Genomic DNA, 15,045 nt, shown 5'->3' with positions numbered 1-15,045 from the left:
CAGCAAGTGCCTTCCTGCCTCAGGGCCCTTGCACTAGCTGTGCCCTCTGCCTGAACTGCCCTTTCACAGGGTTTTTCTTGGCTAGTTCCTTCTTGTCATTTAAACCTCAATCCAAGTATTGCCTCTTCAGAGGGCATCTATCTCTCAATATATATGTATTTACATATTTAACATACAGATATATATTTATATCTATACACACACATAATTTTTTAAACTATTTGAGAGTAAACTGCAAACATAATTCATCTATCTCTAAATACTTCCATGTGTGTTTCTTAAAAACAAAGACATTCTGTTATATAACCAAATGCAATTATTAAAACCAGAACATGAACATTGGTATAATCCTATTATTGAATCTACAAATTCTATTAAAATTCTGTCATTGTTCCACTAATATTCTCTTATGCAAAATGAAACCATTTTTCCCCTGGTGCAGTATTCCCTGCAGGACCACGGCTCTGTGGGCTTCTTCAGCCTGGAATAGTTCCACAGTCTTCATTTATCTGTTGTAACCTTGACTTTTTTTAAGGATCCAGGCCAGCTCTTTGGCTGCATGTTCTTCCGTCTGCATCTGTCAGCTGTGTTCTCATGACTAGCTTCAGGCTGTGCATTCTTGGCAGGTCCAGGTGCTGTGTGATCCTCGCCTCCTCCCAGCTGGTTCACACTGCAGTGTTTTCTGCCAGTCTCCTCTACTGTAGCGTTCCTATCCACTCCTTGTAATTATTAATTACCTCGTGGGGAAGTGCTCTGAGACGGTGTAAACATTCTGTTTGTCATCATCTTTTTGCCCTATAGATTTAGCTTCAGTGATGTTTCTTACTTGAAACAATTATTACCATGTTAGTTTCCAAACAGTGAAAACATCAACCTCTCTTTTGTTTGTTTGTTTAGAGCCTATTTTCTATTTTTTTCAAAATTTTTATTGTGATAAAATATAGATAGCATCCTGTCTTAATCCTTTTTAGGTGTACAATTCAGTGATTGCCCTCTTTTAGCTCTTGGCACTCTTGATTTTTTAAAAATTTATTTTACTGAGGTATAATTATTTACAATGTTGTGATAATTGCTGCTGTATAGTTATACAGTTATACTATTTCTGTGCTTCAGTTATAATATATACATATACATTTTTCATATTCTTTTCCATTATGGTTTATTATAGGATATTGAATATAATCGTTCTCTGTGCTATACAATAGAACTTGTTATTTACCTATTCTATATACAATAGTTTGCCATTTTGTATACAATAATCCCAAACTCCCAACCCATCCTTCCCCTACCCCTCTCTGAGTCCTAAGTAGGTAGTTACTTATTATCTATCTAGGATGTAAACTCCTTGAAAGGAGGATTTTTGCTTGTCCTCTAGGACTTCTCCCCTAGTGCCTTATCCTCTAGTACATGTCCTCCTCTAGCACCTAGAACACTGTCTGACACCTAGAAGGCTCTCAGTAATATTGACTGATGAATGTTGTTGTTATTGAGCCTCTCAGTCATGTCCAACTCTTTGCAACCCCGTGGGCTGCAGCACTCCAGGATTCCCTGTCTATCACCATCTTCTGGAGCTTGCTCAAACTCATGTCCATTGGGTTGGTGATGACATCCAACCATCTCATCCTCTATCCCCTTCTCCTCCCGCCTTCAATCTTTCCCAGCATTGGGGTTTTTTCAAATGAGTCAGTTCTTTGCATCAGGTGGCCAAAGTATTGGCGCTTCAGCTTCAGCATCAGTCCTTCCAATGAATATTCAGGGTCAATCTCCTTTAGAATTGCCTGGTTTTATCTTGCAGTCCAAGGAATTCTCAAGAGTCTTCTCCAACACCACATTTCAAAAGCATCGATTCTCTGATGCTCAGCCTTCTTTGTGGTCCAACTCTCACATCCGTACATAGCTACTGGAAAAACCATAGCTTTGACTATGTGGACCTTTGTTGGCAAAGTAATGTCTCTGTTTTTTAACATGCTGTCTAGGTTGGTCATAGCTTTTCTTCCAAGGAGCAAGTGTCTTTTAATTTCATGGCTGTAGTCACCATCTGCAGTGATTTTAGAGCCCAAGAAAATAAAGTCTGTCACTGTTTCCATTGTTTCCCCATTTATTTGCCATGAAGTGATGGGACCAGCTGCCGTGATTTTAGTTTTTTGAATGTTGAGTTTTAAGCCAGCTTTTTCACCAAGAACTTCCAGTTGGTCAAGCTGGATTTAGGAACGGCCACGGAACCTGAGATCAAATTGCCAACATCCACTGGATCATAAAAAGCAAGAGAATTCCAGAAAAACATCTACCTCTGCTTTGTTGACTATGCTAAAGCCTTTGACTGTGTGGATCACAACAAACTGGAAAATTCTTCAAGAGATGGGAATACCAGACCACCTTACCTGCCTCCTGAGAAACCTGTATGCAGGTCAAGAAGCAACAGTTAGAACTGGACATGGAACAATGGACTGGTTATAAATTAAGAAAGAAGTACATCAAGGCTTATTTAATTTATATGCAGAATACATCATGTAAAATGCCAGGCTGGATGAAACACAGGCAGAAATCAAGATTGCTGGGAGAAATATCAGCAACCTCAGATATGCAGATGACACCACCCTTATGGCAGAAAGTGAAGAAGAACTAAAGAGCCTCTTTACTGATGAATAAATGAATGTAAGTGACTGAATGGAGGAATGTGACTCAGCAGCATGTGGCTGCCCCCACGTCGTCCCCTCTGGCCTCTCCAGGTTCCTCCACTCTGCTTTGACCACATTAATGTTCCTTTGATTCCTCATAGTACTTCAAGGCTGTGTATTGTCACCCTGCTTATTTGACGTATATACAAAGTGCATCATGCAAAATGCTGGCCTGGATGAAGCATAAGCTGGAATCAAGATTGCTGGGAGAAATATCAACAACGTCAGATATGCATATGATACCACTCTAATGGTAGAAAGTGAAGAGGAACTAAAGAGCCTCTTGATGAAGGTGAAAGAAAAGAGTAAACAAGCTGGCTTAAAACTCAACATTGAAAAAACAAATATCATTGCACCTAGTCCTATCACTTCATGACAAATAGATGGGGAAAATGTGGAAACACTGTCAGATTTCATTTTCTTGGGCTCCAAAATCAAGGTGAACTGTTACTCCAGCCACAAAATTAAAAAACGCTTGCTCCTGGGAAGAATAGCTATGACAAACCTAGACAGTGTATTAAAAAGCAGAGATACCACTTTGACGACAAAGGTCCCTATAGTCAAAGCTATGGTTTTTCCAGTAGTCATATGTGGATGTGAGAGTTGGACCATAAAGAAAGCTGAGCACCGAAGAGTTGATGCTTTCAAACTGTGGTGCTGGAGAAGACTCTTGAGAGTCCCTTGGATAGCAATGAGATCAAATCAGTCAATCCTAAAGGAAATCAACCCTGAATATTCATTGGAAGGACTGATGCTGAAGCGCCAATACTTTGGCCATCTGATGTGAAGAGATGACTCATTGGGAAAGACTCTGATGCTGGGAAAGATTGAGGGCAGGAGGAGAAGGGGGTGACAGAGGATGAGATAGTTAGATGGCATCACTGACTTAATGGACACGAGTTGGAGCAAGCTCCAGGAGATAGTGAAGGACAGGGAAGCCTGGCGTGCTGCAGTCCATGGGGTTGTAAAAAGTCAAACATGACTTAGTGACTAATCAACAGCAATGGCCGTGCTCTGGTCCACCATAGGTCCTTTGCACATGCTAACACCCTCGCCTGGAATACTTTCTCCTCCCTGTTTCATTATTGATTCTTATTCTTCCCTACACTGTCAGCACAGATGTCTTCAGAAACTGAGCTGTCTCTGACCTGCTTTACTAGGAGGCCAAATTATCTAATGATAGGGATTCCCAGCCCAGTGTCTCTCCTCCAAGGCCACTGGTACACGTATAGGTTCAATTGTTTCTGTGGCTACTAGTCAGTGCCTGTTTCCTGCACCAACTTCCACCTTCCATGCTTGCCAGGATGTTGCCTGGATTTATTCTCGCATCTACCTTTTACATAGTGTTTGCTGAATGTTATTTCCTCAGTTGAATTACCCAGCATCGAACAATAGCGTTTGTCCCTTTTCTGCAAGAGTTTTCAATTTGTGTGGGGATAGTTGAATGAGCAACTCAGCCAATTTAAATCTTCAGTGTTGGGTAGAAAATTTTTGTCAGTGTGCTTTTAATATTATGAAATGTTTGACAATGCTATTAAATTTTTCTTTAGCTTTTACTTCTGCAGATACTTACTCAGAGTCTTAAAGTAGTCAAATGCGTTTTGTTTGGAAGGTTTAGTCCACATGCTTTCCGTTTCAATGCTGAATGACTTGTAAGCATGTTATATTGTGACTCTAAATTGCCAAATGAAGCTCATTCAATTTATTAAAAATACCAACAAGATCTGTAACCTTGGATAGTCCTGTTATGTTTCAGGGGAATCTAGCTAAGTTTCTTATCAAAAAAATAAACTTAGAATACTTTCTTGCTTCATTTAAAACATTTAAACAAGTGCTTTGCCTTAAAATTCGTTATGAAAAACCAATATTCTGGAGTTCACTCCCCAAGGTATTATGAGTAATTCTGAGAAGGGAGTATTTAAAGACAATGTCTTCATTTTCTTGGCACATTAAAACCTTTATTTGAAAGGCAAAGCAACCTTTCTAATAACTTGTGCTAGTCTTTTCTGTACATAGAGATGACTTTAAATAAGCTACAGTCACGGCTTCCAGGAGGCCTTACTTCTGTGTTTTTTAAACCACGTTCTTAAAAAAATAAACCTTGCAAATCTTTCTGAATTTTACAGACTTATTTGCAATTTTACACACTTACTGAGAAGAAAAAACCCTTCCTCCTCTTCTTGTATCAATGTTCAGTTTTGAAGAGGTCATCCTCTCTTATAAATTACCTCAGTTCAGTCGCTCAGTTGTATGCGACTCTTTGTGACCCCGTGGACTGCAGCATGCCAGGTTTCCCTGTCCATCACCAACTCCCGGAGCTTGCTGAAACTCACGTCCATTGAGTTGGTGATTACCTCAAAGATTGTAATGTACCAAGCGGCAGCATAAAGAGTACCAAAATACCACTGTCAGTGAAACTGAACATTTCTGTAGAGCAGAGATGCCTCATGCTCACGTGTATCTCGTGGTAATCTGACTGCCAGAGAGACAGGGTAAAAATACAACCAGATTCTACTTTTCCCACACCTGTTTATGAGTCGTACGTACAATGTACATATTATACAATTGCGCGTACATGTTACTGTGTCAGGCAATACATATTAAACCTTGCTCTATTCTTCACGGCCATCAAGACCTTCAAGGATCATTTTGACTAACCAATTTTGACCTGACTAGTAGACTTTGGAAACTAACTGTTTATAACATGTGAGTTTGAGGTGATAATTTTTTTTTTTTGTTTTGGTCTGTGCAATATGGCACATGGGATCTTAGTTCCCCGACCAGGGATTGAACCTGTGCTCCACTGCAGTAGAAGTGTGGATTCTTTTTTTTTTTTTTTTTCCTTTTATGGCTCACAGTTGTTTTTTAAAAAATTGATTAATTTTTATTTTTGGCTGTACTGGAGCTTCACTGCTGCGTGTGGACTTTCTCTCGTTGTGGAGCCAGGCCTTCTCGTGGTGGCGGCTTCTCTTGCTGTGGGACACAGCACCTAGGCAAACAGGCTTTAGTAGTTGTAGCACATGGGCTCAGGAGCTGTGGAGCACAAGCTTAGTTGTACCTGAGCATGTGGGATCCTCCTAGATTAGGGATCAAACCTGTATCCCCTGCGTTGACAAGTGGATTCTTAACCTCTGGACCACCAGGGAAGTCCTTGAGGTAACAATTTTGACCTACTTAACTAATTCCTTAAGTACACAGTTCTGGATTCTCAGGTGAACTGCTATCTGAGAGCAGTACTAGTAATTTTATAGCAGATTTCTCATTTTAACACATGTATAATAAGATCCATGGGCTTCCCTGTGGCTTAGTTGTAAAGAACCTACCTGTCAATTCAAGAAACTTGGGTTCAATCCCTGGGTCAGGAAGATCCCCTGGTGAATGAAATGGCAACTCACTCCAGTATTCTTGCCTGGGAAATCCCATGGACAGAGGAGCCTGGAGGGCTATAGTTTATGGGGCTGCAAAGAGCTGGACACGACTGAGCAGCTGAGCATGCCTGCACATGCATAGCATCCCCTAATCTGCATGCCCAGTCAGCATGGTGCATTTGTGACAGTCGATGAGCATGATGAAGCGACTCGTCTTTGTCACTCAAAGCCTGTAGTATACATCAGAACTCAGTCCCATTAAGTAAGGGTTCGGGTTGGAGGAGGGGCTTCACCCAGCCCTGGAAGGAGAGGTAGGGCCTTGACTGTCATGACCCAGAAAGGTGTTGCTGAAAGCTGAAAGTGTTAGTCGTTCAGTCGTGTCCGGTTCTTTGCGACCCCGTGGACTGTAGCCCGCCAGGCTCCTCTGTCTGTGGAATTCTCCAGACGAGAATACTGGAGTGGGCTGCCATTCCCTTCTCCAGGCGGTCTTCCTGACCCAGGGATTGAATCCAGGTCTCCTGCATTGCAGGCAGATTCTTTACCGGCTGAGCTACCAGCTGCCCCTCCCACTCTCCCGCAAAGGTGTGGCACACCCCTTTTATGTCGTATCTTGGGGGCAGGTTGATCCCCTGGTGGGTCATGGCTCCTTCCCACCTCTCCAATAAATAGTGGCCCTTTGTACGCCAGTCCTAGTGTGAAGCAACTGTCCTGAGCCAGGTGATGTGCTATGAACCAGTCAGAAAACGGATCTGTTCCTTCCCTCCTGGGGAAGCTAGAACTAGATTGCTTTCCATGATGAAAATTGTGCTTCTTGTAGACCACTAGTTATCCCTGGGGCTTGTTAGAACTATGACTCTCCCTAGAAGCTGCCAGATTAAATACTAACATCCACTGCAAATAAGCAGCCACTTTCTAAAATGGGCCATTGTTGAGTAACAGCACATATTCTTCCCTTCCTCATATTACCCCTCCATCCATCCCCTCCCCCTGCCCCATCCTCCACTGGCTGGATTGACTGACATCTCTCTCTTGCTCCTGGTACATGTCCATTGAATTTTGGTGCGGGGGACCTGTCCCATGTCTTCCTCACTCAGAGACTTAAGCTGATGGAGTTGTCGCCATCTGGAAATGGCTGGTGGCTGCAGCAGGAAGAAGAGTTCTAAAATATTTATTTCTAGATGAACTCCTGTCCATATTTTATTAACCACAAAAAGACGTAGCAAAGCCAAACTGGAAGAGAGTGGAAATTATCATCCTCTCCCATACCGATAGGTAGAGAGGAGACGGATACTGGGAACATCACACTTGAGAGCCCGCCTCCCAGAGGAGCTGCCCTCTTTGTTAGTAATTTGCCCTCACTAAACACTGTCCTGTCTCCCTTCATTGTCCCAAAGCACCACTAAACACAAGGCTTTTCTACACGTCAGACTTTTAATCACAGGATGAGGTAGACAGAAGGCATTTATAGTACAGGGCTGGAAACAAGTTTTACGTTCAACGTCAGACATCAACGATTGTCAAAATTTATTTGTCATTCTCCGCCACAGGGAATTTGTCGCCATCCACTTCCTTCTCTAGGCCTCTGTTCTTTGCCGTGTTCTGTCCCAGTGCCCCTGCCTGTCCCTGCGTCTCCCATCCTTCTGCGTTTGCTATTAACACACTGCTTACTTCCTCTGCAGGGTAGCTTATCCCTTGTTTCACCATCTTTTTCCACCACATTGCTGGTAAGGATTGATAAATAAATGACAAACACTTGTTTCCTTTACTCACAACATTCTGACACTAAATGCCCGACTTTTTCCTTCCCTAGCTGACCAGCGCTCTAACACTTGCTGGCTGCCTTGTAATTCAATTCAGTTCTGGCTCTGTTTATCTGAAGTAAGCATCAGATTCTACACGTTAAGCGCTCAGTCCCACAGGGTTGGCCCCACTTCAGACACCAATCGCAAGTCCTGGTCTTTGCATCTATGATTGTCAGGCTGTAAATCAGTGGTTCCCACAGCCCCCTTCTTGGGCTCAACAGTTTGTTAGACTAGCTTGTGGAATGTGAGGAATCCCTTCCTTAGTCCTTCAGTTTATTATATAATGAAGGGTAAAATGAACACCCAGATGAAGAGGTGCTTAGCGAGGTCTGGAAAGGTCTCAAGAGCAGAGTTTCTGTCTGCGGAGTTGGGATACACCACCCTCCCAGCACATGGATACTTTCATGCTCTCCCAATCCTGTACTTTAGGGGTGTTTGTGGAGGTTTCCTAACATAGGCATGATCGACTGATCATTCACTTGACCTGCAGCTCCTCTCCCCACCTCAGAGGATAAAGAGTGGGGTTGAAAGTTCCAGGATTCTAATTGCAGTTTGGTCTTTCTGGCATTCAGCCCCCATACAGGAGCCTACCAGCAGTCATCTCATTAGGACAAAAGATGCTCCCATAACCTAGGAAATTCCAAGGGATTTAGGAACCCTGTGTAAGATGTTTCTCCTACCACCATCGCTTAGGAAATTACAGGGTTTTAGGAGGTCTGTGTCAGGAACTGGGGGTGCTGACTACTATATATATTTCTTATTTTTTCACAGCAAGGGAGACAGGAGCTCACTTTTCACATTTTAAGGATCCCATCAAAAAATTTCCTGGACTAAAAAGCCAAAAAATAAAACAAAACAACCCATCCTCTTCACTATCTTGCTGAATAAATGATGCCTCTCTCATAAAGAAAAGTTTGGTTGAAATGTTTGTTTTAACTGGCATTTTACCCTACTCTAGCTGCTTGCAGTGAAATTGGTTTTTTATAATGTTAATATACAATATACATTTTGCCACCTAAATCTGTTGGGTTCCTGAGTTTGTATTGTAAGAATGTGGATAGTGAGGGATTCTTTTACATTTGATTAACCAACCTATTTGGGTTCTTTCCTTCCTCACCCATTTTTTTAGCCTCTTTAACTTGTCATGATTGAGAAATATATTAACGCCATCCATTATTACTGGGATCCCATTATTTTCTCACAAATTCCCAATAGTTTTTGCTTTATATCTACAGTCCAATACTATGTTATGTGATGCATAATAGTTCAATATGATATTTTCTCTGTGGGCATTACTCCTTTCAAATATAAAGCAATCATCTAGAGTTCTTTTTACCTTGAATTTTATTGTTTTTGATACATTTACTTTTCCCTGGTACATATTTATTCAGCTAATTATTAATACTTTTAGTCATGTGGCACGACTTCATCAAATACATATCTTTTTCTGACTAGCCTAGAGGTAGAGTTTGTTTGACTTTCTCACACCTATCTTGCCATAAACACTTTATACTTGTGTCTTCAAACCTTTGGCTATAACATAGCATGGGAATTCCATGTCTATCCTGACCACACTGCGTGACGGGCACTGCAAACTTAGTACAGATACAGCATGAGAGAGGCTATATGTGATAGGGTGATATGCGTGTGAAACGGCTCTGGCCACTCAAGGAGCAGCTTCCACATCATAGTGGGAAGTTTGCTAAGTTTTCTGGAGGGTATAGACCTTGAGGGGAAGGCGTTTAGTTGGGGAGGAATAAGGCCTCACCTTCCAGCTAATATGTTTTCTGTCCTTGAAGTGACAAAGACGAGTGCCTGTATCAGTCACGATTTGTATCTCTCCTTCAGGCGCGTAAGTCTTATGGCAAGTAAATGTTTATCCACTGTTTTGCCTCTAGTCTAATTGTCAGTCATCATTTTTGGAGCTCTTATAAGTTATGGTCTGATTTTGCATGTGCCATTGGTTTTTAGCGAAAAGTTGGGGGAGGGTGAGTTATAGATCACTAGCCAGATACCATCGTAAATTGGAATTTCTTAAATTATTAGTAATCATTTTAAAAAATCCTAATCTTCCCTTACTGGATCTTTGTTTTCATTTATGAATAAGTGTCATGAAGAAAATTTAATTAAAAAAATAAATAAGTTAACAAGCTGTAGAAACAACCGGAGGCCTTGTACTACCCTGGACTCTGGAATCATGAATGCAGGTCCAGTGTTCAGTTCTGCCACTAATTAGCTGTGTTCCTGGGCAAGTGACTTAAACTCTCTGGACCTCAGTTTGCTTTTCTGTAAAATGGGGATAATAATATTCACGCTAGAAAGTGGTAGTGAAAATCAGAGGCAATCTGCGGTATGTTTACCAGAACTTGCTCTCTTTTGGCCTCATATGGATTTGAGAAGCTGAATCACAATCAGAAGAACTATTAGGGAGATGGAGTCAGAACAGGGGAACTTGGATGAATTCAACGTTTCACAAAAGTACCAAGTCTAGAGTAGCCTGTTTACAACTAGGGTGGTCTGTCTCCTGAGTTGTACCTTTATGAGCATCCTGGGTGGAGAAATGATTCTGCCTCCTTCCAAGCCTATATCATTTAAGTATTCATTGAATTGTTTTAAAAGGTGGAGTGAAGAGAATGAAATTCTCTTCATGTCCAAAATAAAGAAAACACTAAGATTTTCTGAACTGGACAGCTTCTCGAAGGCATATGAAAATGTCTTGAAGTTATATAATAAGCTAAATAACTTATCTCTGTACAGAGCACTGCATCACATCTTCGTTAATTTAGAAATGTCAGCTGAATGCGGTGACAGACTTCAGGGGACTGTCATGCTTCTGCCATGAGACCTGGAGGGGCATTTTAGAAAAATACTTAAAAATTGTTGGTCAGCACAGCTGAGGAGCTGTCATAAGTCTTCTGTCTGCTCCAGGGGAGCAGAATCAGTTTGCATTTCACCATAATGTGAGGAGTCACGTGCGGAAGCCTGAGTTAACTGGTAATGTTTCTATGAAGATCTGGTTAAAACTGGCACTGTATCTCTGCATACATGACAGCAGTGGTATTGCAATGCTGGCTGATGACAAGTGCCCGGGAGTCTGCCCAGCTGGCCCGCCTTCACTCCAGCTCCTGCCCTGGGACACTCTCCTTGACGCCTTGTGCCTCCTGATGCTCCTTCCTCCTGATGTAGTCTTTCTTGGGTAAGGGGACAAAAATCGTCACCATCTGACTGTCCTCAATCTTTCTGCTCCCCTGGCAGCTGAGGAAGACTCTGTAGTTCTGTGTCCATGGCTTCTTTCCTTGCCATCTTGCACCTGCCTGAGGGGGAAGGTGTGACGGCCCAGCCAGACACGTTTGAATAAATTAGCTGCTTTTGTAAGCCACCGTGCAAGGGCTGGCTTTGTTAGTTCTGCCACTGTCCTGTTCTTCTGGCTTCTGTGATGAAGACTGGGGGATGAAGGCAGGGCAGGGGTCTTACTGTAGCTACCCCATGCTGATAAGAGTCTGTACCGTCATCATCATTATTCATAACTATAAAGCAATCACAATCATTGGGACAGCCAGATAAAGCACCGCTAGAAAAGAAAACCCAACTAATACTCTGAACTCTCAAGATAGAAATCAAACAATTATTTACTATAGTCCCCACAGAATTGTGAACACTTTGTGTAGGTAATGTCACAGGATCTGGAGTAAGAGTTCATTCATTCACGAAAATTCAGCAGACCCTCATCAGTCCTAGTTTGTGCAAACTGTCCTTCCAGGGCTGTGGAGGATGGAGAGATGTGTCAGAAATGGACCCCTCACCTCAGGGATTTTGGTATGAAAGGACAGATAAACCATGTATCCAGAAGGTACAGTTCAAGGTAGAGACTGTTCACTTCCTTTTTTAAAAAACTGAAGTATAGTTGATTGCTAATGTTATGTTAGTTTCTGGCAAATTGATTCAGAAATATATATATATATATATGTATATTCTTTTTCATATTCTTTTCCCTTATGCTTTATGGGATGTTGAATGTAGTTCCCTTTGCTATATAATAGGATCTTGTTGTTGTCCATCCTATGCATAATAGTTTGCATCTGCTAATTCCAAACTCCCAATCCAACCTCCCCCATCAAGTCTTTTCCCTGTGTCTGTGAGTCTGCTTCTGTTTCATAGATGGGTTCATCTGTGGCACATTTTAGATTACATGTATAAGTGATATATACGGTAGCTGTCTTTCTGTCTCTAACTTACTTCACTTAGTATGATCATCTCTAGGTCCATCCATGTAGTTGCAAGTGACATTACTTCATTCTTTTATGGTTGAGTAATATTCCACTCTGTGCGTGTGTGTGTGTGTGTGTGTGTGTGTGTGTGTGTAATCCATTCATCTGTCAATGAACATTTAACTTGCTTCCATGTCCTGGTTATTGTAACTAGTGCTGCATGAACATTGGGCTGCATGTGTCTTTTTTTTTTTAATAGAAAACCTAAATTTATTTGTTAAGCTATCACAAAGACAAAACAATTATCTGAAATACTTTGAGAACTTCATCCCAATTCCGCTTGTTCTTTAACAGAAACTGACCTGAGAGGCTGGCAATGAAAGGATACAAGCTAAGCAGTTATAACAGAACAGACTGATGAAACTTGGTGAAAGGAGCAAAGGCTAGGCAGGAGCACTTGTGTTAGTGGTAGTACGTGTGGCTGAGCTGTTTCTGAAGAGGCTCCCTAGAGTTAACTGACCTGGGTCCCCAGTTAGTAAAAAGATCTTTGTCCCTATGGAAAGTGCAGAGATTAGGATTTCTCTGAGACCTCTGTTTTTCTTTTTTAAGGAGTTAAGGGTATCTGTTGGCCCTAAGGAGTATAGCTTAGATTCAGCCTCTCTTTCCCACGCAGTCTACCTACACCTTCAAACACCAGTGCATTTCCACGACTTAATCCTGCTAGGTTTTGAGGATGCATATAGAGAAGGTGGGAATCATAGGCCTACTCAGAGAGTACACCTAGACACAACAGTTCGGGGTAAATCATAAACTACAAATACCCTTCTGGTTAAGTTAATCCACCTTTGTTAATAAAGGTCATAGTTTCTTGTGCTGGTGACAGCTTCTTGTCTCAGTATACTCTGTCTCAAGAAAGAACTGGTTCAGCTAAGTTTTGGAGAAAGAAAAAGACTTTCATCAACACCCACTCCAGAGTGGAAGAGGCACCAAGTTCTCTCCTACAGTTATGAGCAGAATCCTAAAGCCGCATCCATCATTTTCAGTGATCAACATCTGCATCCTCAAACTGTCCAGCAACTGTTGGCGTAGTATCTACCTCCATCCCATCTTCATAATCTCTTATTGAATCTTCTGTCCGGACTCCAGCCATGTTATACTGGCTGCTCACAGACTGAGAAAGCATTCCTTCCAATCTCTCCAGTGTGGCTTGGCCTTCTGCTGTTAAATGGGATAATCCTTCTTCGTAGGTATAAAATGTAGGGATGTCCCCCTGCCCTTGTTCATGGGCTTCCACATCATATTCGTCTCCATCGTAATCATCTGAATCTTCATCCTCAGGATCTGGATGCAAAGCCTGGCATTCACACATTGCAGTGAACATTGCCTCCAATGCTGATTTATCACTAGGCACAAATCTAAACTCAGCAATAGGTTCAACGTCATCATCACTATCTTCCTCCTCTTCATCAGCAACCGATTCTTTTGATTCTTCTCCAAATTTGGCATTCACCATAACATACAGATGCTCTCGAGGATAGGCGTTTAGGTCCCTGGATACTGCATGCAAACTAATGGTGGGGTATTCCAGAGAGAATCCTAATCCAGAGCCATCTAACCAAGACAGGTGGCTTTCAGCGATGTAAAGGGTGCCGGTGCCGAGGCCCTTCCCGTTCAGCACAGCCTCTGTGTCTGGTTGCTGCTGTCGTAGGCCCTCAGCCGACCCAGGCGGCGGGAAACTTCTGAGGAAGCTCATTACTGCGAGGAGCACTGAGACACCGGCCAGGAGCTGGCTCTGCATGTGTCTTTTTGAATTATAGTTTTGCCTGGATATATGCCTAGGAGTCTGGGCTTTCCCAGTGGCTCAGCGGTAAAGAATCTGCTTGCAGTGCAGGAGCTGCAGGTTTGATCCCTGGGTCGCGAAGATCCTTGGAGGAAGGTATGGCAATCCAGTCTGGTATTCTTGCCTGGGAATCCCGTGGATAGAGCCTTGCGGGCTCCAGTGCATAGGGTTGCCAAGAGTCAGACATGACTGAAGCAGCTTAACACGCATGCCTAGGAGTGGGATTGCTGGATAACATGGTAGCTCTATTTTTAGTTTTTTGAGGAATCTCCGTACTCTTTTCCATGGTTTCTGCACCAGTTTACATTCCCATGACAGTGTAGGAGGAAAATCTTTTCTCTATACTCTCTCCAGCATTTGTTATTTGTAGACTTTTTAATGATGGCCATTCTGACTGGTGTGAGGTAATACCTCATTGTAGTTTTGACTTGCATTTCTCTAATAATAAGCTATGATGAGCATCTTTTCATATGCCAAGTGGCCATCTGTATATCTTCTTTGGGGAAATATCTATTTAGGTCTTCTGAGGTGCTCACTGCTGAAAGGGGGTACTGACACAGCACTGGCTCAGAGAGTTCAGAAGATCAAGCCAATGGGTTGTTTCGGGGACAAGATTGTCCCTAACAGATGTGACCTCTGCTACTGCTGCCAAGTCACTTCAGTTGCATCCGACTCTGTGCGACCCCATAGATGGCAGGCCACCAGGCTCCCCCTGTCCCTGAGATTCTCCAGGCAAGAACACTCGAGTGGGTTGCCATTTCCTTCTCCAATGCATGAAAGTGAAAAGTGAAAGTGAAGTCACTCAGTCGTGCCTGACTCTTAGTGACCCCATGGACTGCAGCCTACCAGGCTCCTCCACCCATGGGATTTTCCAGGCAAGAGTACTGGAGTGGGGTGCCATTGCCTTCTTCGGATGTGACCTCAGGGCCCTTTATCACCCATGCTTGGTTCTCACAGAGAACATCCCTAAAGTTGCTGGCAGGTCTCTTCCCTATCTTGCTGGCCATCAATTCTCTCCTGTCCTTCCCTGTTTCCGTTGCATCTCAGCAGCCCCTCCCATGGTGGCAGCAGTATTGAGATTCTCCACCCTCCTACCAGACCCTTGTCCTGCCCCTGACTCTCCAAATGCCCCCATACACCCAGGAGTAT

The 15,045-nt window shown here is 42.7% G+C and overlaps 2 protein-coding genes across 2 annotated transcripts in view; one reads left to right on the top strand and one right to left on the bottom strand.

Moving 5' to 3' along the window:
* ADD2 (adducin 2) overlaps window positions 1-15,045 on the top strand; it is a 121,084-nt gene that overhangs the window by 25,483 nt on the left and 80,556 nt on the right. The window lies entirely within an intron of this gene.
* Window positions 12,787-13,809, bottom strand: LOC138438141 (methylosome subunit pICln). The gene has a single exon (XM_069586342.2). It carries the CDS (start codon window positions 13,807-13,809, stop codon window positions 13,096-13,098), a length of 714 nt encoding a protein of 237 aa, XP_069442443.1. The 3' UTR covers window positions 12,787-13,095.

Source organism: Ovis canadensis, chromosome 3 (assembly GCF_042477335.2).
Source record: "Ovis canadensis isolate MfBH-ARS-UI-01 breed Bighorn chromosome 3, ARS-UI_OviCan_v2, whole genome shotgun sequence".
NCBI lineage: Eukaryota > Metazoa > Chordata > Mammalia > Artiodactyla > Bovidae > Ovis > Ovis canadensis.
The sequence above is the reverse complement of the archived record's forward strand: the minus strand, read 5'-3'. Positions and strand labels throughout refer to the sequence as shown.